At 46.3% G+C, this 25233-nt stretch overlaps 1 protein-coding gene across 1 annotated transcript in view; it reads left to right on the top strand.

The window, feature by feature from the left end:
* The first annotated feature begins 654 nt into the window (after nt 1-654).
* The window catches only part of KLHL7 (kelch like family member 7), a 63007-nt gene continuing 38428 nt past the window's right edge, over nt 655-25233 (top strand). The window contains exons 1-3 of the mRNA XM_044293222.1: nt 655-1000; nt 23085-23187; nt 23490-23583. Of these exons, the coding sequence (XP_044149157.1) occupies nt 878-1000; nt 23085-23187; nt 23490-23583 (320 nt within the window). The 5' untranslated portion in view covers nt 655-877. The remainder of the gene's footprint in view (nt 1001-23084; nt 23188-23489; nt 23584-25233) is intronic.

Genomic DNA, 25233 nt, shown 5'->3' with positions numbered 1-25233 from the left:
AGATAGAACATGTCCTATTAGGGTCCATTCACATGTCTGTAGCTAGATGGCCGCTACCACATCCGCAATACCCAGTGCCCATAGCTATGTGTGCTTTTATTGTGTAAAAAAACCTGATTTGATACATATGCAAATTAGCCTGAGATGAGTCCTGTACGTGAGATGAGTCAGGGACAGCACACATCTCAGGTTTATTTGCATATGTATCAAATCGGTTTTTATACACAATAAAAGCACACAGAGGTATGGGGACTGGGTATTGGGGATGTGCTAGCGGCCATCTAGCAGCCCATGTCCTCAGCTCTGTACCCAAAATCCTGGTGACAGGTTCCCTTTAAGCTGATGAGAAAGTGTCACATTTGCCTGAGCTCTTTTTGCTGTGGGACCTAATGATGTCTGTGTAACATCATCCCCATCAGACGGTAAAAGGCCGCGATCTCAGCCAGTAATGATAACTACCACCTGTCAGTTACTGATATAATACGTCCTATCGTACATTATCCAGCCATATCCCATAACCACTGCCCCGCCCCTGACCCGCCAGGCCCCGCCCTCCTGTATTATGCACATGTAAACATTAGCCATCACAGCCCCTCCTCGATGCATGTGAGCGGACCCTGTCCCTGGAGAGAGACGGGGCCCTGCCCGTGACGTCAGGCGGGGAAGGCGGGGCCTCCGCTGCTCTGCTGTTTAGCCTCTGTGTTGTTGTGTGTTCTGGCCTCGTCCTCAGCAACCAATCACGTGGCGTCCTCCGGGGCCTGTACACCTCGCCGCTCTCGCAGCCCTCCTGTTATTGACGGTAGCGGCTCGGGTTGGGTTCCGGTGAGGAGACATCTGGCGGGGCAGCGGCGCTGGCGGGCTGAGGGACCGGAAGAGAATGGCTGCGCAGGGCGCAGAGAAAAACCCCAACAAGAAGAAAACCGAGAAGAAATTCGCCGCCCGGGAAGAAGCCAAACTGCTGGCGAGTTTTATGGGAGTGATGAATGTCATGCGCAAACAGGTAAGGAGCCCCTTCTCCCGTGTAGTGCGGGTGCACCACTGCATTGTGTGCTCCATTGTCATCTGTGCGCCACCTGTCATCGCCAGCAGGAGCACTGGGCGGACTACGACCCCCAGCAGGCCTAGCAGTGGCGCTGTTGACTCCTCCATTTGGACAGTCTGGGGAACGATTTGCTCTCCAGCAGTTTGGCAGTGCTGCCAGGGCCATCTGGAGGAGAGAAGCTCCATGAGATGTAGACAGGACTTGGCTGCCAGTCCTATAGCTTTTACTAGACTGACCAGGATGGACAGACGGACAGCTGTCAGCCCCAGCGTGCTAGCCTTACTTCGGGAGGGGGTGGAGATAATCAGCCGCCTGGTCAACAAAGATTGGACAGATTTAGGTTTTCTTTCATTATAAAAGTTTAGAGGCCATGGAAGAGTCCCGTAAACAGCAAGCTGTTGCTGGATCCTGGCAAAATTGATGATCTGTCAGGATCTAGTAACCGGCTGAAATCCCATGTGGTGATTCCCACTTCTGGAGATTGCCCAATTCCAGATCGGTTTCTGTCAGTTGCTCCTCACTTGCTCAGTAGCAAGAAACCAGATGATGGCACCTTGTTGGCTCTCACTGTTGCTTGAAATCTGACATTTTTGGGAGAAGACATCTTACGAGCCGGAACTGGCTTCTACCTCTGAAGATCCAAAGACGTTCAAATCAAGGAAAAGGGAACCCACCTGATCCAACTCGCCACCCTTTCAGATCTTGGGTATATGGCAGTGGATAATGGCTGCTCTGGATAGATCTTTGTTCCTACTAATCTTCTTGGTTCATATACAATGAGCACCACAAACGGACAGCATTTGTATTTCTGTAGGTGGCATAGGCACAGGTAGTAAGTACTACCTTTCTGTAAATGATATAGGCAGAGTTAGTACTGCCTTATCGTAGATGACAGACTGTCTTTCTGTAGGTGTCATAAGCACAGGAAGTACTGCCTTACTGTATATGACATGAGGGCAGGTAGTAGTATCTTACTGTAGGTGACATAAGCACAGGAAGTACTGCCTTACTGTATATGACATGAGGGCAGGTAGTAGTATCTTACTGTAGGTGACATAAGCGCAGGTAGTACTACCTTACTGTAGGTGGCACAGGTAGTACTACCTTACTGTAGATGACAGGCACAGGTAGTACTACCTTACTGTAGGTGACAGGCACAGGTAGTACTACCTTACTGTAGGTGACAGGCACAGGTAGTACTACCTTACTGTAGGTGACAGGCACAGGTAGTACTACCTTACTGTAGGTGACAGGCACAGGTAGTACTACCTTACTGTAGGTGACAGGCACAGGTAGTACTACCTTACTGTAGGTGACAGGCACAGGTAGTACTACCTTACTGTAGGTGACAGGCACAGGTAGTACTACCTTACTGTAGGTGACAGGCACAGGTAGTACTACCTTACTGTAGGTGACAGGCACAGGTAGTACTACCTTACTGTAGGTGACAGGCACAGGTAGTACTACCTTACTGTAGGTGACAGGCACAGGTAGTACTACCTTACTGTAGGTGACAGGCACAGGTAGTACTACCTTACTGTAGGTGACCGGCACAGGTAGTACTACCTTACTGTAGGTGACCGGCACAGGTAGTACTACCTTACTGTAGGTGACCGGCACAGGTAGTACTACCTTACTGTAGGTGACCGGCACAGGTAGTACTACCTTACTGTAGGTGACCGGCACAGGTAGTACTACCTTACTGTAGGTGACCGGCACAGGTAGTACTACCTTACTGTAGGTGACCGGCACAGGTAGTACTACCTTACTGTAGGTGACCGGCACAGGTAGTACTACCTTACTGTAGGTGACAGGCACAGGTAGTACTACCTTACTGTAGGTGACCGGCACAGGTAGTACTACCTTACTGTAGGTGACATAGGCACAGGTAGTACTACCTTACTGTAGGTGACATAGGCACAGGTAGTACTACCTTACTGTAGGTGACATAGGCACAGGTAGTACTACCTTACTGTAGGTGACATAGGCACAGGTAGTACTACCTTACTGTAGGTGACATAGGCACAGGTAGTACTACCTTACTGTAGGTGACATAGGCACAGGTAGTACTACCTTACTGTAGGTGACATAGGCACAGGTAGTACTACCTTACTGTAGGTGACATAGGCACAGGTAGTACTACCTTACTGTAGGTGACATAGGCACAGGTAGTACTACCTTACTGTAGGTGACATAGGCACAGGTAGTACTACCTTACTGTAGGTGACATAGGCACAGGTAGTACTACCTTACTGTAGGTGACTTGGGCTACTTTCACACTTGTCGCAGAGTGATCCTGCAATCTGCATGCAAACGGACAGTATTTGTACAAATGCATTGCAAGAACGTATCCATCTCCGAATGTCATATATATATTTTTTTCACTTTTTTACCGCAATGCCGGATTTAGCACTAATACCTTTCAATGTAAATTAATGCAGTATTTCCTCCGTCCAAAATGCCGTTCAGTGACTCTGAACTAAAGACATCCTGATGCATCCTGAACGGATTACTCTCCATTCAGAATGCATGGTGATAAAACTGATCAGTTCCTTTCCGGTATTGAGCCCCTAGGACCGAACTCTATGCCGGAAAAGAAAAATGCTAGTGTGAAAGTACCCTTAGGCATTGATAGTACTGCCTTTCTGTAGGGCAAATAAGTGCAGATAGTACTTACCGTAGATGACCTAGGCACAGGTAGTACTGCTTTTCTGTAGATGACATTGGCGCAGTTAGTACAGTCATCACTGTGCAATTCTTATTGTCCATTTTGGGAGTTTTCCCATTGGCCACTAGGCCAAATAATATGCTGGCACTTCCTGTTCTCTAGAGATCACTTTTCAACAGTCATCTCATTATCATCACAGATAGCATTGCAATGACCAATAATAATATAATGTACACAGTCTTGTCACATTATTATGACCGCTAGGTTTGCATCGGGTATAGAACTTTGGATATTTATTCAATGCTATTTCACCTGGTTCGATATAATACCGGGATTGGCATTTTTTTCGATACTGGGCTGTGCTACTGCGCAGCATAGTATATTTTCTTATTAGAGAACATAGCGCGCGCTGAGCCGCACAGCGGAGAAGGAGGGAGAGCGTCCCTCCCCACTGTGACGCAGCCGTCCATTGCCACCAATGAAAATGCTGAGTGGCCGATGGGGCAATGTTGGGGAGAAAGAAACTCACTGCAGTGCTCTATGCTCTGGGTTAAAGGACCTTTGATGTCATTGCCATGTCACCAGTCACATCCACAGGGCAATGACATCATCTCAGGTCATTTATCCTTCCAAGTAACGAAGAATCTGCAGGAGAAGCTTTCTGCAGTTTCTAGGCCCCTTTCACACGGGCGTGACGGATTAGGTCCGGATGCGTTCAGGGTGCGTTCAGTGAAACTCGCACCATTTTGCAAGCAAAGTCAGTCAGTTTTGTCTGCGATTTGCGTTCAGCTGTTCAGTTTTTTTTTCTGCGCGGGTGCAATGCGTTTTGATTCGTTTTTCACGCGCGTGATAAAAAAACTGAAGGTTTACAAACAACATCTCTTAGCAACCATCAGTGAAAAACGCATCGCATCCGCACTTGCTTGCGGATGCAATGCGTTTTTCACGTACCCCCATTAACTTCTATGGGGCCAGGGCTGAGTGAAAAACGCAGAATATAGAACAGGCTGCGATTTTCACGCAACGCAGAAGTGATGCGTGAAAAAACAACGCTCATGTACACAGACCCATTGAAATTGATGGGTCAGTATTCGGTGCGGGTGCAGTGCATCACGTATTGCACCCGCGCGGAAACCTCGCTCATGTGAAAGGGGCCTACAGGTATGTCCTTCATGCTGTATACCTGTATTAATGTGAGGCACTTGGTCTTAGTACTTCCATGTGCCTCACATTAATAGGAACAGTGAGGGCTGAAGCTATCTATTATTTTAGTAATTAGATATTCAATAAATGGCCGGCTTCACATAAAAAGCATATATCAATTTATTATTCAACATATCCTACCTAAACATACCAATATCCCTATATACTTAATAAAACAATAATAACATTATCATCACACAAAATCATTGCATATATAACTACTAATACTAAAAATAGTATACAGCCACGGTCCCTCTATATGTTCCTAGTGCGGAGCTCACGCACTGTTTCAGAACATTTGATATTCAGGTGTGAATCTTGCCCAAGGTTACGGTCTAAGCTGTTATAATATAGTCTTGTTGTATATATCACGTACTAGCTGTGCACCAAAACCAGGTATAATGCATTGTCGTTCTGCTTACCAGACTCCCGATATGCTGATTTGGTGTTAATGTTAGCAGTTCATCCATGCGTAGTTATTTTGCTTCCAGACCGATGGATGACACGATGTGTCCCTGCGCCAGGGTCGGCACTCACTTCTTAACGCATGCAAATTGGGGGTGTTGAGACTCCAACTGTGTTCCGTGGCCACGTGTATTCGTTAGGGCTGCAGCTAACGATTATTTGAATAATCGATTAGTTGTCGATAATTTCATCGATTAATCAGGAAAAAACACCAAAATGACAAAAAAAAGGGGGTTTATATGATTTTACTTGAAAAATTGTGTTCAAAGGCCATATTAAAACAAATTGTGAATGGGGGTTCAGTGGATGGCACTGTTATGGGGGGGGATCTGCGGATGGCACGGGTTATGGGGGGGGATCTGCGGATGGCACGGTTATGGGGGGGGGATCTGCGGATGGCACGGTTATGGGGGGGGATCTGCGGATGGCACGGTTATGGGGGGGATCTGCGGATGGCACGGTTATGGGGGGGGATCTGCGGATGGCACGGTTATGGGGGGAGATCTGCGGATGGCACGGTTATGGGGGGGGGATCTGCGGATGGCACGGTTATGGGGGGGGGATCTGCGGATGGCACGGTTATGGGGGGGGGATCTGCGGATGGCACGGTTATGGGGGGGATCTGCGGATGGCACGGTTATGGAGGGGATCTGCAGATGGCACTATATAGCATCTTATGCTATATGTGTCATCCACAGCTCCCCACCCATAACAGTGTCATCCACAGCTCCCCACCCATAACAGTGTCATCCACAGCTCCCCACCCATAACAGTGTCATCCACAGCTCCCCACCCATAACAGTGTCATCCACAGCTCCCCACCCATAACAGTGTCATCCACAGCTCCCCACCCATAACAGTGTCATCCACAGCTCCCCACCCATACATGTCATCCACAGCTCCCCACCCATAACGTGTCATCCAGCTCCCCACCCATAACAGTGGTCATCCACAGCTCCCCACCCATAACAGTGTCATCCACAGCTCCCCACCCATAACGGGGTCATCCACAGCTCCCCACCCATAACAGGGTCATCCACAGCTCCCCCCACCCCATAACAAGGGTTCATCACAGCTCCCCCCACCCAAAACAGGGTCATCCACAGCTCCCCCGACCCATAAACAGGGTCATCCACAGCTCCACCCCACCATAACAGGGTCATCCACAGCTCCCCCGACCCTAACAGGGTCATCCACAGCTTCCCCCCCACCCATAACAGGGTCATCCACAGCTCCCCCCACCCATAACAGGGTCATCCACAGCTCCCCCCACCCAGAACAGGTGTCATCCACAGTTCGCTCCCCCACCCATAACAGGGTCATCCACAGCTCCCCCACCCAGTAACAGGGTCATCCACAGCTCCCCCCACCCATAACAGGGTCATCCACAGCTACCCCCACCCATAACAGGGTCATCCACAGCTCCCCCACCCATAACAGGGTCATCCACAGCTCCCCCCAACCATAACAGGGTCATCCACAGCTCCCCACCCATAACGGGGTCATCCACAGCTCCCCACCCATAACGGGGTCATCCACAGCTCCCCACCCATAACGGGGTCATCCACAGCTCCCCACCCATAACGGGGTCATCCACAGCTCCCCACCCATAACGGGGTCATCCACAGCTCCCCACCCATAACGGGGTCATCCACAGCTCCCCCCACACCCATAACAGGGTCATCCACAGCTCCCCCCACCCATAACAGGGTCATCCACAGCTCCCCCCACCCATAACAGGGTCATCCACAGCTCCCCCCACCCATAACAGGGTCATCCACAGCTCCCCCCACCCATAACAGGGTCATCCACAGCTCCCCCCACCCATAACAGGTCATCCACAGCTCCCCACCCATAACGGGGTCATCCACAGCTCCCCACCCATAACGGGGTCATCCACAGCTCCCCCCACCCAACAGGGTCATCCACAGCTCCCCCCACCCATAACAGGGTCATCCCACAGCTCCCCCCACCCATAACAGGGTCATCCACAGCTCCCCCCACCCCATAACAGGGTCATCCACAGCTCCCCACCCATAACGGGGTCATCCACAGCTCCCCACCCATAACGGGGTCATCCACAGCTCCCCCCACCCATAAGGGTCATCCACAGCTCCCCCCACCCATAACGGGTCATCCACAGCTCCCCCCCATAACGGGTCATCACAGTCACCCCACCCATAACAGGGTCCAGCACAGCCTTCCCACCCCCCCCCCCATAGGTGCATCACAGCATCAGACCCCCCCCCCCCCCCCCCACCCCCCCCCCCCCCCATAGGTGTCATCCACAGATTCCCCCCCCCCCCATAGGTGTCATCCACAGATTCCCCCCCCCCCCCCCCCCTAGGTGTCATCCACAGATTCCCCCCCCCCCCCCCTAGGTGTCATCCACAGATCTCCCCCCCCCCCCCCTCATAGGTGTCATCCACAGACCCCCCCCCCCCCCCCCCCCCCATAGGTGTCATCCACAGATCCCCCCCATAACAGTGTCATCCACAGATCCCCCCCCCATAACAGCCCTTGCCCCGCCGCTCACAGCAGTAGACTATTCCTTAACTGGCTGTAACTTACTTTAAGGCTGGGTTCACACCTGAGTGTTTTACAGCGCGTTCCTACGCGCTGTAAAACACTCAACAAGGAGAAACCAATGGTTCTCACCTGGGCGTTTTACAGCGCGTACGATCGCGCTGTAAAACGCCCGACTCCCCAAGAAGTACATGAGCTTCTTTGGGGCGTCTTGTCACGTGTTCCCGTACATAGACTTTCGGGAACGTGCGACAATGGGCGTTCGCTTGTCTCTGTATGCGTGATTGCAAGCGCCGGTACAATCGCGCATACAGAGCGCTCCTTTCAGAACGCTCAGGTGTGAACCCAGCGTAAATCACCGCATCTTCTTTTACCATACAATGAAGCTCCAGTAACAGGCAGAGCAGGCGGCAGCGTAACGTCACTTACTCACGTGACGCGCATGCTCCGCCTACTTTATGAATGAAGCAGGCGGAGCATGCGCGTCACGTGAGTAAGTGACGTTACGCCGCTGCCCGCTCTGCCTGTTACTGGAGCTTCATTGTAAGGTAAACGAAGATGCAGTGATTTAAAGTTCAAGGACCCGCAGGCATAGAGCCTGACAGCCTGCATATCAACGAATCGGCCGATTATTCGATAACGGGATTCGTTGACAACGAATCCCGTTATCGATTATAATCGATAATGTTGATTAATTGTTGCAGTCCTAGTATTCATTCTTGGTTCAAGTTTTTCAGCTCTATGTATATCGCTATAATCTTCTATTCACCAAACGCGTTTTGAAATCAGCGTGGTTTCTTCTTCAGTGGTCAAAAATTGTAAGCTTACAATATAAAAGTATATATGTTTAGGCAGGATATATTGAATAATAAATTAATATATGCTTTTTATGAGAAGCCGGCCATTTATTGAGTATAATATTACAGCGGCTAGGTGGTGTAGCAGGCTGGGCTTTATTCCGGTGAGCTCTAGCACAAAAATTGTATTGTGTTTATTTTAGTAATTAAGTAATCTATCGATTAATTAAGTACTCTAATAAGAAAAAAACTAATAAAAAAAAAGAATGTTTTCCTTTATAAAATGTCATCAGACCTCCAGTGCCCTCAGTCCTTTAATACTCACAGTGGATATAAAAAGTCTACACACCCCTGTTAAAATGTCAGGATTCCGTGATGTAAAAAAATGAGACAAAGGTAAATCATTTCAGAACTTTTTCCACCTTTTTAATGTGACCTATAAACTGTACAACTCAATTGAAAAACAAACTTAAATCTTTTAGGTAGAGGGAAGAAAAAATATAAAAATAAAATAATATGGTTGCATAAGTGTGCACACCCTTAAACTAATACTTTGTTGAAGCACCTTTTGATTTTATTACAGCACTCAGTCTTTTTGGGTATGAGTCTATCAGCATGGCACATTTTTGACTTCGCAAGATTTGCCCACTTCTTCTTTGCAAAAACACTCCAAATCTGTCAGATTGCGAGGGCATCTCCTGTGCACAGCCCTCTTCAGATCACCCCACAGATTTTCAATCGGATTAAGGTCTGGGCTCTGGCTGGGCCATTCCAAAACTTTCATCTTCTTCTGGTGAAGCCATTCCTTTGTTGATTTGGATGTATGCTTTGGGTCGTTGTCATGCTGAAAGATGAAGTTTCTCTTCATGTTCATCTTTCTAGCAGAAGCCTGAAGGTTTTGTGCCAATATTGACTGGTATTTGGAACTGTTCATAATTCCTTCTAGCTTAGGGTACTTTCACACTTGCGGCAGGACCGATCCGACAGGCTGTTCACCCTGTCAGATCCGTCCTTCCGCTATTTCGCCGGACCGCCACTCCGTCCCCTTTGACTATAATGGGGGGGGGGGGGGGGGGCGCTCCGGCGCAGTGCGCGGCGAAAGGCCGCCAGACTAAAAGTCCTGCATTTCCGACTTTTTAGTCCGGCGGCCTCTGACCGCGAACTGCCGTACTGCGCCGGAGCTCCGCCCCGTCCCCATGATAGTCAATGGGGACGGAGCGGCGGCACGGCAAAATAGCGGAAGGATGGATCCGACAGGGTAAACGGCCTGTCGGATCCATCCTGCCGCAAGTGTGAAAGTACCTTTAGAGTACTTTCACACTAGCGTTTTTCTTTTCCGGCATAGAGTTCCGTCACAGGGGCTCTATACCGGAAAAGAACTGATCAGTTTTATCCTAATGCATTCTGAATGGAGAGTAATCCGTTCAGGATGCACCAGGATGTCTTCAGTTCAGTCGTTTTGACTGATCAGGCAAAAGATAAAACTGTAGCATGCTACGGTTTTATCTCCGGCGAAAAAAAAACGGAAGACATGCCTGAATGCCGGATCCGGCATTTTTTCCCATAGGAATGTATTAGTGCCATTACAAGCAGAGAGGCGGATCCGTCCTTGCAATGCATTTGTGAGATGGATCCGGAGCCGTCTCACAAACGCTTTCAGTCAGCGGCAGATCGGCGGAATCGGCGACCAGTTATGACGATGGAACTGTCCGCCGGATCACACTGCCGCATGTGTGAAAGTAGTCTTAAAGGGAACCTGTCACCTGGATTTTGTGTATAGAGCTGAGGACATGGGCTGCTAGATGGCCGCTAGCACATCCGCAATACCCAGTCCCCATAGCTCTGTGTGCTTTTATTGTGTAAAAAAAACTATTTGATACATATGCAAATTAACTTGAGATGAGTCCTGTATGTGAGATGAGTCAGGGACAGGACTCATCTCGGGTTAATTTGCATCTCCCTTTCCTGGTCTGCGCTGCTTCAACTCTGCCTTCTCCAGCTCTGCTGAGTGAGGGAGCATCTGCCAAGCGCAGGGACAGGGAGAAGTGCACACAGCCCAGGCACTGTTATCAGCTGCTGGGGAGGACCTGGCTTTAATCATTTACTTACAGTCCCTGGCTGTCAGTAATGTGACCTTGCACTGCGTCCTCCGTCCATCGACCTGCATAGCAACCTGATTTTAAGCAGAGGTAAAAATAGGCAGTAGAGGTAACAAAACTGTGGAATTAAGGGGTTATTGAATACACAGTGAAAAGTTGAAATAGGGCCACCGAGGAGATATTAATCACCACAATCTAATACGCCAAAAAAAAAAAAGACAGTTATACTTTAACTAAGGCCCCAGTTCCAGCTAATGAAAAACAGCCCCAAATCTTCCACCACCATGCTTCACTGTGGGTATGGTGTTCTTTTGGTGATGTGCAGTGTTGTTTTTGCGCCAAACATATCTTTTGGAATTATGGCCAAAAAGTTCAACCTTGGTTTCATCAGACCATAACACCTTTTCCCACATGCTTTTGGGAGACTTCAGATGTATTTTTGCAAAATGTAGCCTGGCTTGGATGTTTTTCTTCTTAAGAAAAGGCCTTCGTCTTGCCACTCTACCCCATAGCCCAGACCTATGAAGAATACAAGAGATTGTTGTCACATGTACCACACAGCCAGTACTTGCCAGATATTCCTGCAGCTCCTTTAATGTTGCTGTAGGTTTCTTGATAGCCTCCCAGACCAGTTTTCTTCTCGTCTTTTCATCAATTTTGGAGGGACGTCCAGTTCTTGGTAATGTCACTGTTGTGCCATATTTTCTTCACTTGATGATGACTGTCTTCATTGTGTTCCATGGTATATCTAATGCCTTGGAAATTCTTTTGTACCCTTCACCTGACTGATACCTTCTAACAATGAGATCCCTCTGATGCTTTGGAAGCTCTCTGTGGACCATGGATTTTGCTGTGGGATGCGACTAAGAAAATTTCAGGAAAGACCAACTAGAGCAGCTGAACTTTATTTGGGGTTAATCAGAGGCACTTTAAAGGGGTTCTGCACTTTGTTTAAACTGATGCTCTATCCTCTGGATAGATCAGCATCTGATCAGCGGGGGTCCGACACCTGGGACCCCCGCCGATCAGCTGTTTGAGAAGGCAGCGGCTCTCCAGCAGCACCGTGGCTTTCTCACTGTTTACCGCCTGCCCAGTGACATCACGACTAGTATCAACTTGCCTAGGCGCGACTAGGCTCTGTTCACTTGAATGGAGCTTAGCCCCGCCCAGGCAAGTTGATATGAGTCGTGACTTCACTGGGCCGGCAGTAAACAGCGAGAAGGCCGCAGCGTTCTCAAACAGCTGATCAGATGCTGATGATCTATCCAGATGTTCTTACGGACGTGGCAATACCTAATATGTCAACTTTCTATTTTATTTTTTTATTTTTACGTTTAACATAAAAAGGCATTTTTAAAACAAAAAAATGTTTTAGTTTGAGAGTTATTTTTATTTTTTGGGCCATTGTCTCATGTAGGGGCTAATTTTTTCATTTTTTGCGGGATGAGGTGACTGGTACTATTTAGGCATATATACAACATTTTTGATCACTTTTATCACCTTTTTTGGGAAGTAAGGTGGGCAAAATGCCATCATAGTTTTTATTTTTTATGGCGTTTACTGTGCGGGGAAAGTAACATGACCGTTTTGTAGATCAGGTAGTTATGGACGCGGTGATATAAAACATGTGTAGGGAATTTCTTTTTTTTAATCAGTGATAAATGTGTGTTTTTTTTTTTTTTCTACCCAGACCCACTTGGTTCTTGAAGATCCAGTGGGTCTGATGTCTGTAGAATACTTCATTTTCACTTTACCTAGTCTGATCAGACTTCTGCCTTTAGCAGAAGTCTGATCAGCACCATGGACACCCGGAAGCCTGTGAAGGTGTCCGGTTGCCATGGTAACCATCACTCGCTGCCACAACAGACCGCGGCATGGAAGGGGTTAAACGGCTGACATCTGTGTGCTTAAGAGGTTAATGACCAGAGGTCGCAATAACGTCTGTACAAGCGTCATAGACACAGTTGTGAGCAATTGTAGTCCTACACATCATGTATTTGTATTACTGCAACCTTCGCACTAATGTAGTGCGACCTCTGCTAATGGCCACCAGCTAATATCTAGTGTGACCACCATGTGCAGCATGGACAGTAGACTGGGAGTGACACAGTATAGTCCTGGTAGTTGTCATAGGTATCTAGAGCCATGCTGACTGCAGAGCATCCCACAACTTCTGGAGAGTGTGTAGGAAAGGATCCATAGAGCGAACCTGACGATCAAGGTGGTCCCACAGGTGCTCAATTGGGTTCAAGTCTGGGGAATGCTCAGTGTTGTACAGTGTTTTGCTGTCCACATAAATGAGTGGGCCTGGATAATGCACGAATGCCCTTCGGTGTGCTTCCTGGCCCATGCGGACATTCTCTGACGCATCTTGCGGATTGTAGACTCGTTGAAGTCCACACTGCGATGTCTGCTGGTGTCTCTTTTTTTGCAGACCACAAACCATGGATCCGCAAAACGCAAACTGTTGTATGAACGGACCTTTAAATGAATAAAATGTTAGTTTTACTAAATCTTTTCAAACAATCTGTATATCAGTCTGTTTAGCTCATTCTGCTTTATGGCATACTGCCTGCAAATTGCACTGCATTTGGAAGGTGATGGGTTCCCCTTTTAAAAGCAGCTGTCCTCATAACCAGGTAAATGAAATAAATAAGCTACAATCAGAAAATGAGGTTGGGAAAGGGAATATGCTTGACTCCAATTTGTTTGATACGTAAGGTTTGCCTGTTTGCAGATGACACAAAGTGTGTAATAAATTTGATATCCCTGGAGGTGCTTTTAACATGGAAGAGGAGGACTAAGAGGGAGGGACAGACTTTTTTTAGGGGGAACAGTCCAGAACCAGATCCAACTCAACCCATCTCCAGTTTATCTGCTGCGCAACCGTACTCAGGCCCCCTTCCTTCTCAAAACCCCTAGGACCCCAGGTAGTCAATTTGTCTTCCCGCCCCCTTAGTGCTATTGAAACCTGTGTGCTCGAACTAGGCCTCTCATTTGTGCCCACCCCTTATTTTAATACATTCGATATTATCAAGGACTTTAACCTCTTTGCTCGCAAGCTTTGCTGGCACAAATACTTTAAACACCAGTAGAGGAGACAGTGTCACAACCTTGGTATCCCTATGGACATTTTATCTGATGTACGCTTACTTTATGATCTTGAAAGGGAATCAGAACATCAGGAAGGCATGGGTCCTTTCACAGATTTAAAATCAAAGATCAATAAAATGCCACCCACCACAGCTGAGCTATCCTGTGTTGATGTCTTTCTTGATATGGTTTCACATTGAGGAATTACGGCCCTCTCTCTTCTCTAATCTTGATCGTGCCCAGACCACCACCATTTTAAACCTTGAAAGCGTCCGGTCTATAATAATTAAACCCTCAAATATGGGGGATAATACGGTGGTCATTGATCACGATCAATACAGAGTTATGTGCGAATCTCTACTTCATGATCCATTAACTTATGAAATATTGCCCCGGGACCCTACAGATGATTTTAGGCGCGAGCTTAAAAGCATTTTGGATGAGGCCAAACTCTCACAGCTTATTACTGAGGAGAATTACAACTTTTTATTCCCATCCTATCCCCGTATGTCTACCTTCTACTGCCTCCCGAAATTACACAAAGGGACTAATCCCCTTAAGGGTTGCCCCAATAATGTCTGGGGTGGAATTTCCCTGTCAAAACATGGGGGTCTATATTGATCAGATTTTATCCCCCTTTGTGACGGCACACCCATCCTATACCCGCGACACCACAGACTTATTGAAGCGTCTGGAAGGGATTTTTGTAGAAAAGGATAGTCTACTTGCAAGTATTGATGTTGAAGCTTTATATTCCAGCATTTCACATTCCTTGGGGATTAAAGCAGTTGATCATTTCTTGCAGACTCGGGGATGTCAGTACTTCGCCCACAATCTTTTTGTCCTCCGCCTATTGGAATTCACACTGACCAGAAATGTATTTACCAGCTCAGGGGCACCGCGATTGGGAGTCCTCGTGCCCCATCGTATTCTGATTTGTTCCTGGGCTGGTGGGAAGAGAAACCCTCCGTCTTTACAGAGGAACGCTCCAACACTATAGAGCCAGTGGGACTGTGGGCGCGCTGCATTGATGATATTTTTATCATCTGGAACAGTGACGCTGTCTCTTTCAAATCCCTAGTGGAAGGGCTCAATGATAATCGCATCGGGTTACACTTCACATCTGAGACTAATGAGGTGACTTGCCTTTCCTTGATGTACTGATTACTAAAACCAAGGAAGGCGAATTAGATACATCGGTATATAGGAAACCAACTTCCACCAATACACTGCTCAGGTGGGAGAGTAGCTATCCCTTTCCCCTGAAAACTACGACTCAAGACTAACTGTTCCACAAAACGGGAATTTATCAAACAAGCAGATGACTTGCGTACTAGGTTTCACCAGCGGGGGTACCTGGACAAGGTCTTAAGAGGGGCGTTCAGATCAGCACTGCAGGAGGATAGGAGTAATCTTCTGGCCCCTAGACCTGCTAACGTATAGACCCCTAAGTTAATCCGCCTAATCACCACTTATGATAGAGAGACTAGTGAGATTTGTGAAGTTGTGCACAGAAATTGGGGTATTCTCACAATGGATCCAGACTTGCGGGAGGTTGTAGGGGATTACCCGCACCTCACTTATCGCCGAGGGCGTAGTCTCCGTGACAAGCTGGTGTCCAGTGAATATATATACCCCCATCCTCTGCCGGGCGCATGTGGCTACAGATAAACATTAAAGGCTGCTACAGATGTAGTGGCTGCATTGCCTGAGCCACTTGCAGACTGGTAAAACCTTCCGGAGTAATATCACAGGGAAGGATTACACCATTCACCATTACATCAATTGCAGAACTCGCTGGGTCATCTACCGCTTAACTTGCGAGTGTGGCAAGGAGTACTTTAAGATCATCCGCAAGTTCCACAGGAGAATTTACGAACATCTTAATTAGGGGTGCACCGAAATTTCGGCGGCCGAAAATATCGGCCGAAAATGCACCTAATCTGTTTCTGCCGATATTTTTACATATCGGCCGGAAATAGCGGGGAGGGACTGGGAGGAGGAGCTGGGGGCCGGTGCGTTCACTGTGCTCCGGCCCCCAGCTCCAGTAGTTATAAAATGTTGTACAATTAATAAGCATTCTATTCATGAGGCCCCCCTCTGCAGTATTACATTCAATACAGCCACATCCTACTCACAGGGCTGTGCTGGCCGGCCGGGCAGACGAGCGGCAGCGTCACGACTGACGTCACATGCCTGCGCCGCCTCCTTCATTCAGAAAGTAGGCCGGGCACATGACGTCAGTTGTGACGCTGCCGCTCCTCTGCCCGGCCGGCCAGCATTAAGATGACAGCCCTGTGAGTATGATGTGGCTGTATTGAATGTAATACTGCAGAGGGGGCCTCATGAATAGAATGCTTATTAATTGTACAACATTTTATAACTACTGGAGCTGGGGGCCGGAGCACAGTGAACGCACCGGCCCCCAGCTCCTCCTCCCAGTCCCTCCCCGCTATTTTCTATTAATTGTACAATGGGGGGGGGGCTGTGGATGGCACTGTTATGGGGTGGGGGTCTGTGGATGGCACTGTTATGGGGTGGGTGGGGGTCTGTGGATGGCACTGTTATGAGGTGGGGGGTCTGTGGATGGCACTGTTATGGGGTGGGTGGGGGGTCTGTGGATGGCACTGTTATGAGGTGGGGGGGTCTGTGGATGGCACTGTTATGGGGTGGGTGGGGGTCTGTGGATGGCACTGTTATGGGGTGGGTGGGGGGGTCTGTGGATGGCACTGTTATGAGGTGGGGGGGTCTGTGGATGGCACTGTTATGGGGTGGGGGGTCTTTTAAAAGTATTTGGGCAAAAAGGCAGTTTCGGTTTCGGTCAAGGGGTATCCTGAATTTTCGGTTTCGGACCAGAATTTTCATTTCGGTGCACCCCTAATATTCTTAATGATATATCTAAAGCTAAAGATACACCAGTCGCCAATCATATCTTTACTCACCACAATGGTAAAGCTCGGGTGTGCTTTATGGGAATTGATAGAGTACTTCCCCCTGGCGGGGAGGTAACTGGGACCGCGACATTCTCCTGCGTGAGACTCGCTGGATCTATTATCTCAAAACTATGGCTCCACTCGGTCTAAATGAGCAGCTCAATTTTAGCTGCTTCATTTGACCCTTGAACCATACTATCTGTGTCATTCCATAACTGCCAATACCAATCCTTATACAAGTGTATGTTTGTTTTTTTTTTTTGTTTTTTTTTTATAGGAGCAGAGCTTGCATTCATACATCTTGTAGAATACATTGACCCTATAACATGCACTGACCTTGTGAATAAGCTATTGCCAAACAAACTCGGTTGATACCTATATTGATACCATAGGGCACACTTAGTCATGTGAAAAAATTAGGACACCCTTTGAAAGCATGTGGTTTTTTGTAACATTTTTAATAAAAGGTTATTTCATCTCCGTTTCAACAATACAGAGAGATTAAAGTAATCCAACTAAACAAAGAAAACTGAAGAAAAGTCTTTTCAAGATCCTCTGTAAATGTCATTCTAAAAAAATGCCTATTCTAACTGAGGAAAAAGATAGGACACCCTCACATGTATTCCCTCTTAAATTGGCTCAGATCTCACACAGGTATATCACACCAGGTGCACATAATTAGTAGATCGTTACTCTGCATGTTGAATGAGGCTTGCCCTATTTAAACCTCAGACATTTAGTTTGGTGTGCTCCTGACTGTTGAAGTGAGAGTGAGCACCATGGTGAGAGCAAAAGAGCTGTCAGAGGACTTCAGAAAAAAGATTGTAGCAGCCTATGAGTCTGGGAAGGGATTTAAAAAGATCTCAAAAGATTTTGAAATCAGCCATTCCACTGTCCGGAAGATAGTCTACAAGTGGAGGGCTTTCAAAACAACTGCCAACATGCCCAGGACTGGTCGCCCCAGCAAGTTCACCCCAAGAGCAGACCGCAAGATGCTAAAAGAGGTCTCCAAAAACCCTAAAGTGTCATCTCGAGAACTACAGCAGGCTCTGGCTACTGTTGATGTAGAAGTACATGCCTCTACAATCAGAAAGAGACTGTACAAGTTTAACTTGCATGGGAGGTGTGCAAGGAGGAAACCTTTGCTTTCCAAGAGAAACATCGAGGCCAGACTGACATTTGCCAGAGATAAAGTTGACAAAGACCAGGACTTCTGGAATAATGTTCTTTGGACAGATGAGTCCAAAATTGAATTATTTGGACACAACAGCAGAGGACATGTTTGGCGTAAACCAAACACAGCATTCCAAGAAAAGAACCTCATACCAACTGTGAAGCATGGAGGTGGAAGTGTCATGGTTTGGGGCTGCTTTGCTGCAGCAGGACCTGGTCAGCTCACCATCATAGAATCCACGATGAATTCTACTGTGTATCAGAAGGTGCTTGAAGAACATGTGAGACCATCAGTTAGAAAATTAAAGCTGAAGCGGAACTGGACCATGCAACATGACAATGACCCAAAACATACTAGTAAATCAACCAAAGATTGGCTGAAAAAGAAGAAATGGAGAGTCCTGGAATGGCCTAAGTCAAAGTCCAGATTTGAATCCCATTGAGATGCTGTGGGGTGACTTGAAAAGGGCTGTACGTGCAAGAAACCCCTCAAACATCTCACAGCTGAAAAAGTTCTGCATTGAGGAGTGGGGTAAAATTTCCTCAGACCGATGTCGAAGACTGGTAGATGGCTACAAGAACCGTCTCACTGCAGTTATTTCAGCCAAAGGAGGTAACACTCGCTATTAGGGGCAAGGGTGTCCTATCTTTTTCCTCAGTTAGAATAGGCATTTTTGTAGAATGACATTTACAGAAGATCTTGAAAAGACTTTTCTTCAGTTTTCTTTGTTTAGTTGGATTACTTTAATCTCTCTGTATTGTTGAAACGGAGATGAAATAACCTTTTATTAAAAATGTTACAAAAAACCACATGCTTTCAAAGGGTGTCCTAATTTTTTCACATGACTGTATGTGTGTGCCTCAGCAGCAGCTAAGGAGCTCCGGCTTCGCCCGGAGAGTCCTGGTTGCTAGGCATCTAGGACGCCTTCCTTTGTTTACTTATGCCGCCCCCTGGGTGTGCCGCACGCGCGGTGGAGCGCGGCATTGCTTTGCGCTGTATTCCATGCAACGCACGTCACATGATCAGGTGGGCGGGTCAGGGAATACGGCGCATGGACCGCAGTTTTTTAAAGCTCGCTACTGGGCATTTACCTCTGCTGACAGCCAGATTTGTATCTCCCACCTGAGGGCACCAATTTGTCCAGGGCCAGATTTTAACCCTAGCATGTTCACCCACTGGTGCGCCTAGGTTTTGGCCCCCAGGTCAGGCCAGTCCAGGGCACTAGTCTAGACTGAGCCTTAGGGATATATAGTATCCCCCCCCCCTTTTGTTTTGATGCCACTGTAGGTCCTCGTGCCCACCTGCTTACTTAATGGCGCATTTGCCTTAGGACCATTATATACTTAACGTCTTAACCTAAATTTTGCTTTACCCTATTCCGTATTACTCCCCTGATGAGTTCATGTTGAGCGAAACGTGAAATCGGGAGCTTACTTGCGTAAAGGGCTTATTAGGGATTCCGCCCGGGTACAAGGACAGGTATCTGGACGGGGTCGCCCCTATCTGGGAAAGTGCTCTGTGTAGGTAGGCAGTGCTTTGCTAGACCCCATCCCTGGACAAGGTTATTTAGGGTGAGACGCTCCTGACCTCCATCTACACTACAGCCAATATATTTTGGCATCTTTTCATTGAGTGGTACTCCTGTCCATCATATCCAGTGGATCTAGACAACCTGTGACCAATCCGGGGTGCCTGTGAAAATCTCCTGGAGCACCTAGTCCACCTGCATCTACTGTTTGGTGAAAACATTCCTTTTCATGTGTTGCAAATCGGGTACCATCCTATTGTTGTTTTGGCCCCAGTCGGGTTGCTGTCTATCAGTCTTTGCATGTATAATTCCTTGTTTGTAACGTAGCTTTTTTTTAAATTCATATTCATTAAACATTAAGTTTTAGCTCCCTTTATTCCCTCCTGGGAATAGTTACGATTGGCCTTATATTTGGGAGTATGTTACCCAGTGTAAAATTATAGACTTGGAGAGAAGGAACATTCTGAGTGTCTTATCTCCTCTTTTAGCTATGTGCTGTGTATGGGAGACATCGTAGCAGCTGGTCACTACTCACTAGCTCAGGGAAGAATGCAGAATACAAGGCATATAGTGGTCATATGTTGTAGTGTTGCTCTTCATTTGCACTAACATTACAGCTTATTCTGAAAAGTCACCTGGTATGACAGATGCAATTTAACCCTTTCCAAACCTGTGAATCATTAGTACTTCACATGTCAGGTCTAAAGATGGCTCCCACTCCTGAACAGAGTGGGAGCAATAGCAACCGGGTGCCTGCTGTTTCATACAGCAGGCATCTGCAGCTAATGTCGCGACTGGCGCTATTGCCGATCGGACATTTTAAGCTCTCTGATGCAGTGGTGAAACCTGACCACAGGATCTGAAATACCAGAAGCGCACACTTCCGGGTATGCTCTGACAAGGAATCGACCGATTATCGGAAGTACCGATATTCAGGATTTTGTATATTATCGGCATCTAACCTTGCCGATTATACCGATAATGCGTGTAAAGCGAATACTAGTGAGCGCTTCCATTATGAAAGCGCGCACTAGTATGCATCGGGTGCCGGGAGCGGGGAAGAAGCGCAGAAGGCGTCAGGAAGTAGTGCGCCCACTATGGCCTGAAGCGCGGGCCAAAGAACACAGGGGAGTGAGACTCGGAGATTAAGAGGAGCTGCGGCGCAGGAGAGGTGAGGAGATTTTTATTTTATTCATCTGAGGTCTGATGGGTTTAATAAAGGTCTGATAGGGGTTAATAAAGTCAGTGTTGAGGGGGATGGCGTGGAAGTTGGCATTTGGCACTAGTATATTATAAATGTAAATTTATAAATTGGGCTTTATTAATTTATAATTTACATTTATAATATACTAGTGCCAAATGCAAATTTCCACCACCTCAGTGACTACCAACTAATATAATATATAAGATATAAAATATCGGTATAAATTATCGGCCTGAAAGTTCACAGATTATCGGTATCGGCTCTAAAAAAAAATCTATATCGGTCGATCCCTAGCTCCGACTCCCCTAATTCAATGATTGCTTGTTATAGTTCCCTATGGGAACTATAGAAAAGTGTAAAAAAAAAGTTTTGAAAATAAAGAAAAATAAAAAAAATTCAAATCACCCCTTCCCCAAAATGAAAATAAATAAATACACATCATGGGTATCGCTGCTTGCAAAAACGCCCGTATTATCAAACTATAAATATATATAAAATATTTATCCCATGTGGAAAAAGGCAAAACGGGAAAAAAAGGATCAAATTGGCTGATCACCCCACAGAAAATGAGCCCTCACACAGCTCCGCACACTTAACTACAAAAAGGTTGTGCTCAGAAAATGACAAGAGAAAAAAAAAAAAGATTTTTCAAGTCAAAACCCAATAAAAATTATACATTTGTGGTATCGCTGGATTCGTACTGACCTGTAGAATGAAGAGCACAAGTCAGTTTTACTGCATAGCGAACTCCGTAAATAAAAAATCTTGTAAAACTGTGGCATTTATTTTTATTTTTATTCCACCCCATTTGGATTTTTTCCCCCACTATATCCATTGCAATATTAAATGGTGGCCTTAGAAAGTACAACTTGTCCTGCAAAAAAATAAAAATAAAAAAAAAATGTGAGAAAAAAAAAAAAAGTTATGGCTCTAGCAAGACGTAAAAAACTTAAAATCCCCTCGTCAAGAAATGTTAAGGCTTCTTTTTAGCAAGAGCTGTATCTGAACTAGCTCCTAGGCCTGATGCCGTTTGCACACTACTGTGAACAGGCAATGTCCGTTGGTTCTCTTTACTGTTGACGGGAAGGCTAGCACAGCGTTCAGCTCGGTTTTCAGGACCATGAAACCTTGACCACGTTATCAGTTGGTGTGGTCTTTCAGTCACCATCATACAATGAATCATTCACAGTATCATAGCTTCCATTATAAAAGTCGTAAGGTTAGTGTGAACAGTGCCGCATTGTTGTGTGCTCATCCAATACGTTTCCAGTGTATTTCAGCTTCACAAGCGTGCCTTAAAGGGGTTAACATAAAAAAAAGATATGAAAATCTGACATCATATAGTACATGACAACCTCTGTCTAACAAAGCTAGAATCTGCCCTGTACCTCACATGGGACCTGAGATCTCCTCATTCATCAATCCAATTATTCTGCTAGATTTATTTCAAGCTGGCATTTTAGGGGGAGTGTCCTGTCTCAGCTCCTGTCTGCTTTAGCTTGTAGCACTTGAAGATAGAACTGAGCATGTGCTTCTATCTCATTGAGCAGGACAGAAAAAAAAGAGCAAACAGCAGGTGGCGCTATACAGATACATTTTATTGAATCGCTATAATACATTTTTAATTATTTGCAGTTTATAAAATATTCAGTTCCAGGTGCTGGTTTGAAAACTGTAGCACATTATTCATGGGACAACCCCTTTAAGGGTACTTTCACACTAGCGTTTTTGTTTTTCAGTAATGAGTTCCGTCCTCGGGGCTCAATACCGGAAAAAAACTGATCAGTTTTATCCTAGTGCATTCTGAATGGAGAGCATTCCGTTCAGGGTGCACCAGTTCAGTCCCTCTTATGTTTTTTTGGATGGAGAAAATACCGCAGCATGCTGCAGTTTTCTCTCTGGCTAAAAATACTGATCACTTGCCGGAATGCCGGATCCGGCATTTACATTTAAGTGTATTAGTGCCAGATCCAGCATTAAGTGTTCTGGCAAAACGCATCCGGCTTTCCAGTCTGCGCATGCGCAGACCTTTTTAATATTACAAAAAAAATTAATCCCAGATCCGTTTTTCCGGAGAGACTGATCCGGAATTTCAATGCATTTGTCAGACGGATCCGGCTCCGTCTGACAAATGCCATCAGTTTGCATCCGGATTGCCGGAATCCTCTGCCGCAAGTGTGAAAGTACCCTAAGGTCCACTCAGAATTTGTCATCTACATATTCCGTTTTGTAAATGCAGGTTTGTCATTATTTGGGACAATCACTTAATCCTTCATTGTGTGTTTTACAGAAAATTGCCTCTATAAGGATTATCTATTATTGTGCTTATTATTCTTGGTACTTTTCTTCCAGAAAACCTTGTGTGATGTTGTCCTTATGGTGCAAGATCGAAAAATCCCAGCTCACCGTGTAGTCTTGGCAGCTGCAAGTCATTTTTTTAACCTTATGTTTACCAGTAAGTTTACACCACTACGTGACCATTTCCAGTAACCTCATTGTCCCCCATACACCCGTCACATCCTATATCACCCTTGCTTTTCCTTTATTCCTGCCCACTATTGTGAAGTCAGCCATGGCATTGTATCCATTTACATAATAAGCATGCCCTGCAGTGAGTAGCTTGGGAAAAGACACCATATGGGCCTGTAATAGGAGAACAGCAGCTGCAGACGGAAAGACATTACACTGTCTATTGTTTCTCTTAATCTCACACATGAATATATTGAAATAGATTTACATATTTGTCTTTTTTATTAGCAAACATGATTGAATCAAAGTCCTATGAGGTGGAGCTGAAAGATGCAGAACCTGACATTATCGAACAGCTTGTGGAATTTGCATACACTGCCAGGTACTGACTGTGCTCTCTCTGTCTCTAGATATATAAATACGGTAGTTGAATATGAGAAAAAAAAAATAATAATAAATAAATATATATATATCTATATATTACACACTAGCAGAAGGACCAGGCTTTGTACGGGTATGTTTCATTTAATGTTTCTGTGTGTCGTTAAAAGATATCAACAGTATTCCCCGTAACAGTGACCTCTACAGCACCCCGCCCCTTTAACAGTGACCTCTACAGTGCCCGCCCCTTTAATAGTGACCTCCACAGCAGCTGCCCTTTAATGCTAGAGCTACACAACGACCTGTGTCGCGTGACATTTGGGCTCAAAATTTTTTATAATGATAGGCTATGGTGTCACACTGCGACATGCTGCGACACGAAATTCGCAAAAAATCCACCCAAGATGGATTTTTCTGTGACTGTTGCATCGCAGTCGCAGCATGTCCTGTCACATGTTACAGTGCAACACCATAGACTGTCATTATAAAAATTTTCGTCCGACATCAATGTCGTGCGACACATGTAGCAGTGCAGTTGTGCCCTGTGTGTCGTGCAGCCCTAGCCTAAAGCTGACCTACAGCAGTGAAGAAAAATGGCTGGATTGTTATGGAAACCTGCAGTAAAACTGTGTGTATGTGGAGACTAAGGCCTCTTTCACACGGGCGTCAGTTTTTTTGCCCGGATAAGAGCCGGGTGCGTTGCGGGAAAATGCGTGATTTTTTCTGCGCGAGGGCAAAACAATGTCATGCGTTGCACTCGCGTGAGAAAAATCGCGCATGTTTGGTACCCAAACCCGAACTTCTTCATAGAAGTTCGGGCTTGGGATTGGTGTTCTGAAGATTGTATTATTTTCCCTTATAACATGGTTATAAGGGAAAATAATAGCATTCTGAATACAGAATGCATAGTAAACCAGCGCTAGAGGGGTTAAAAAAAATAAAAAATAATTTAACTCACCTTAGTCCACTTGCTCGCGAAGCCCGGCATCTCCTTGTGTCTCCTCTGCGCTGAAGTTGAACAGGACCTGGGGTGAGCTGCTCCATTAAATACAGGTTAAGGACCTTCGATGACGTCACTCCAGTCATCACATGGTACGTCACATGATCATTTACCATGGTGATTCACCATGGTAAAAGACCATGTGATGACCAGAGTGACGTCATCGAAGGTCCTTAAGCGATATTTAATGGAGCAGCTCACCCCAGGTCCTGTTCAGCTGCTCAGCGCAGAGGAGACACAAGGAGATGCCGACTTCGCGATCAAGTGGACTAAGGTGAGTTAAATTTTTTTTTATTTTTTTTTAACCCCTCTAGCGCTGGTTTACTATGCATTCTGTATTCAGAATGCTATTATTTTCCCTTATAACTATGTTATAAGGGAAAATAATAATGATCGGGTCTCCATCCCGATCGTCTCCTAGCAACCGTGCGTGCAAATCGCACGGCATCCGTACTTGCTTGCGGATGCCATCCGATTTTCACACACCCCATTCATTTCTATGGGGCCTGCGTCACGTTGAAATCGGACAATATAGAGCATGCTGCGATTTCAACTGAACGCACAAGTGATGCGTTAAAAACATCGCTCATGTGCACAGCCCCATAGAAATTAATGGGTCAGGATTTAGTGCGGGTGCCATACGTTCGCCGC

Source organism: Bufo gargarizans, chromosome 5 (assembly GCF_014858855.1).
Source record: "Bufo gargarizans isolate SCDJY-AF-19 chromosome 5, ASM1485885v1, whole genome shotgun sequence".
Classification (NCBI taxonomy): Eukaryota; Metazoa; Chordata; class Amphibia; order Anura; family Bufonidae; genus Bufo; species Bufo gargarizans.
This window is presented reverse-complemented; position numbering and strand designations above follow the sequence as displayed.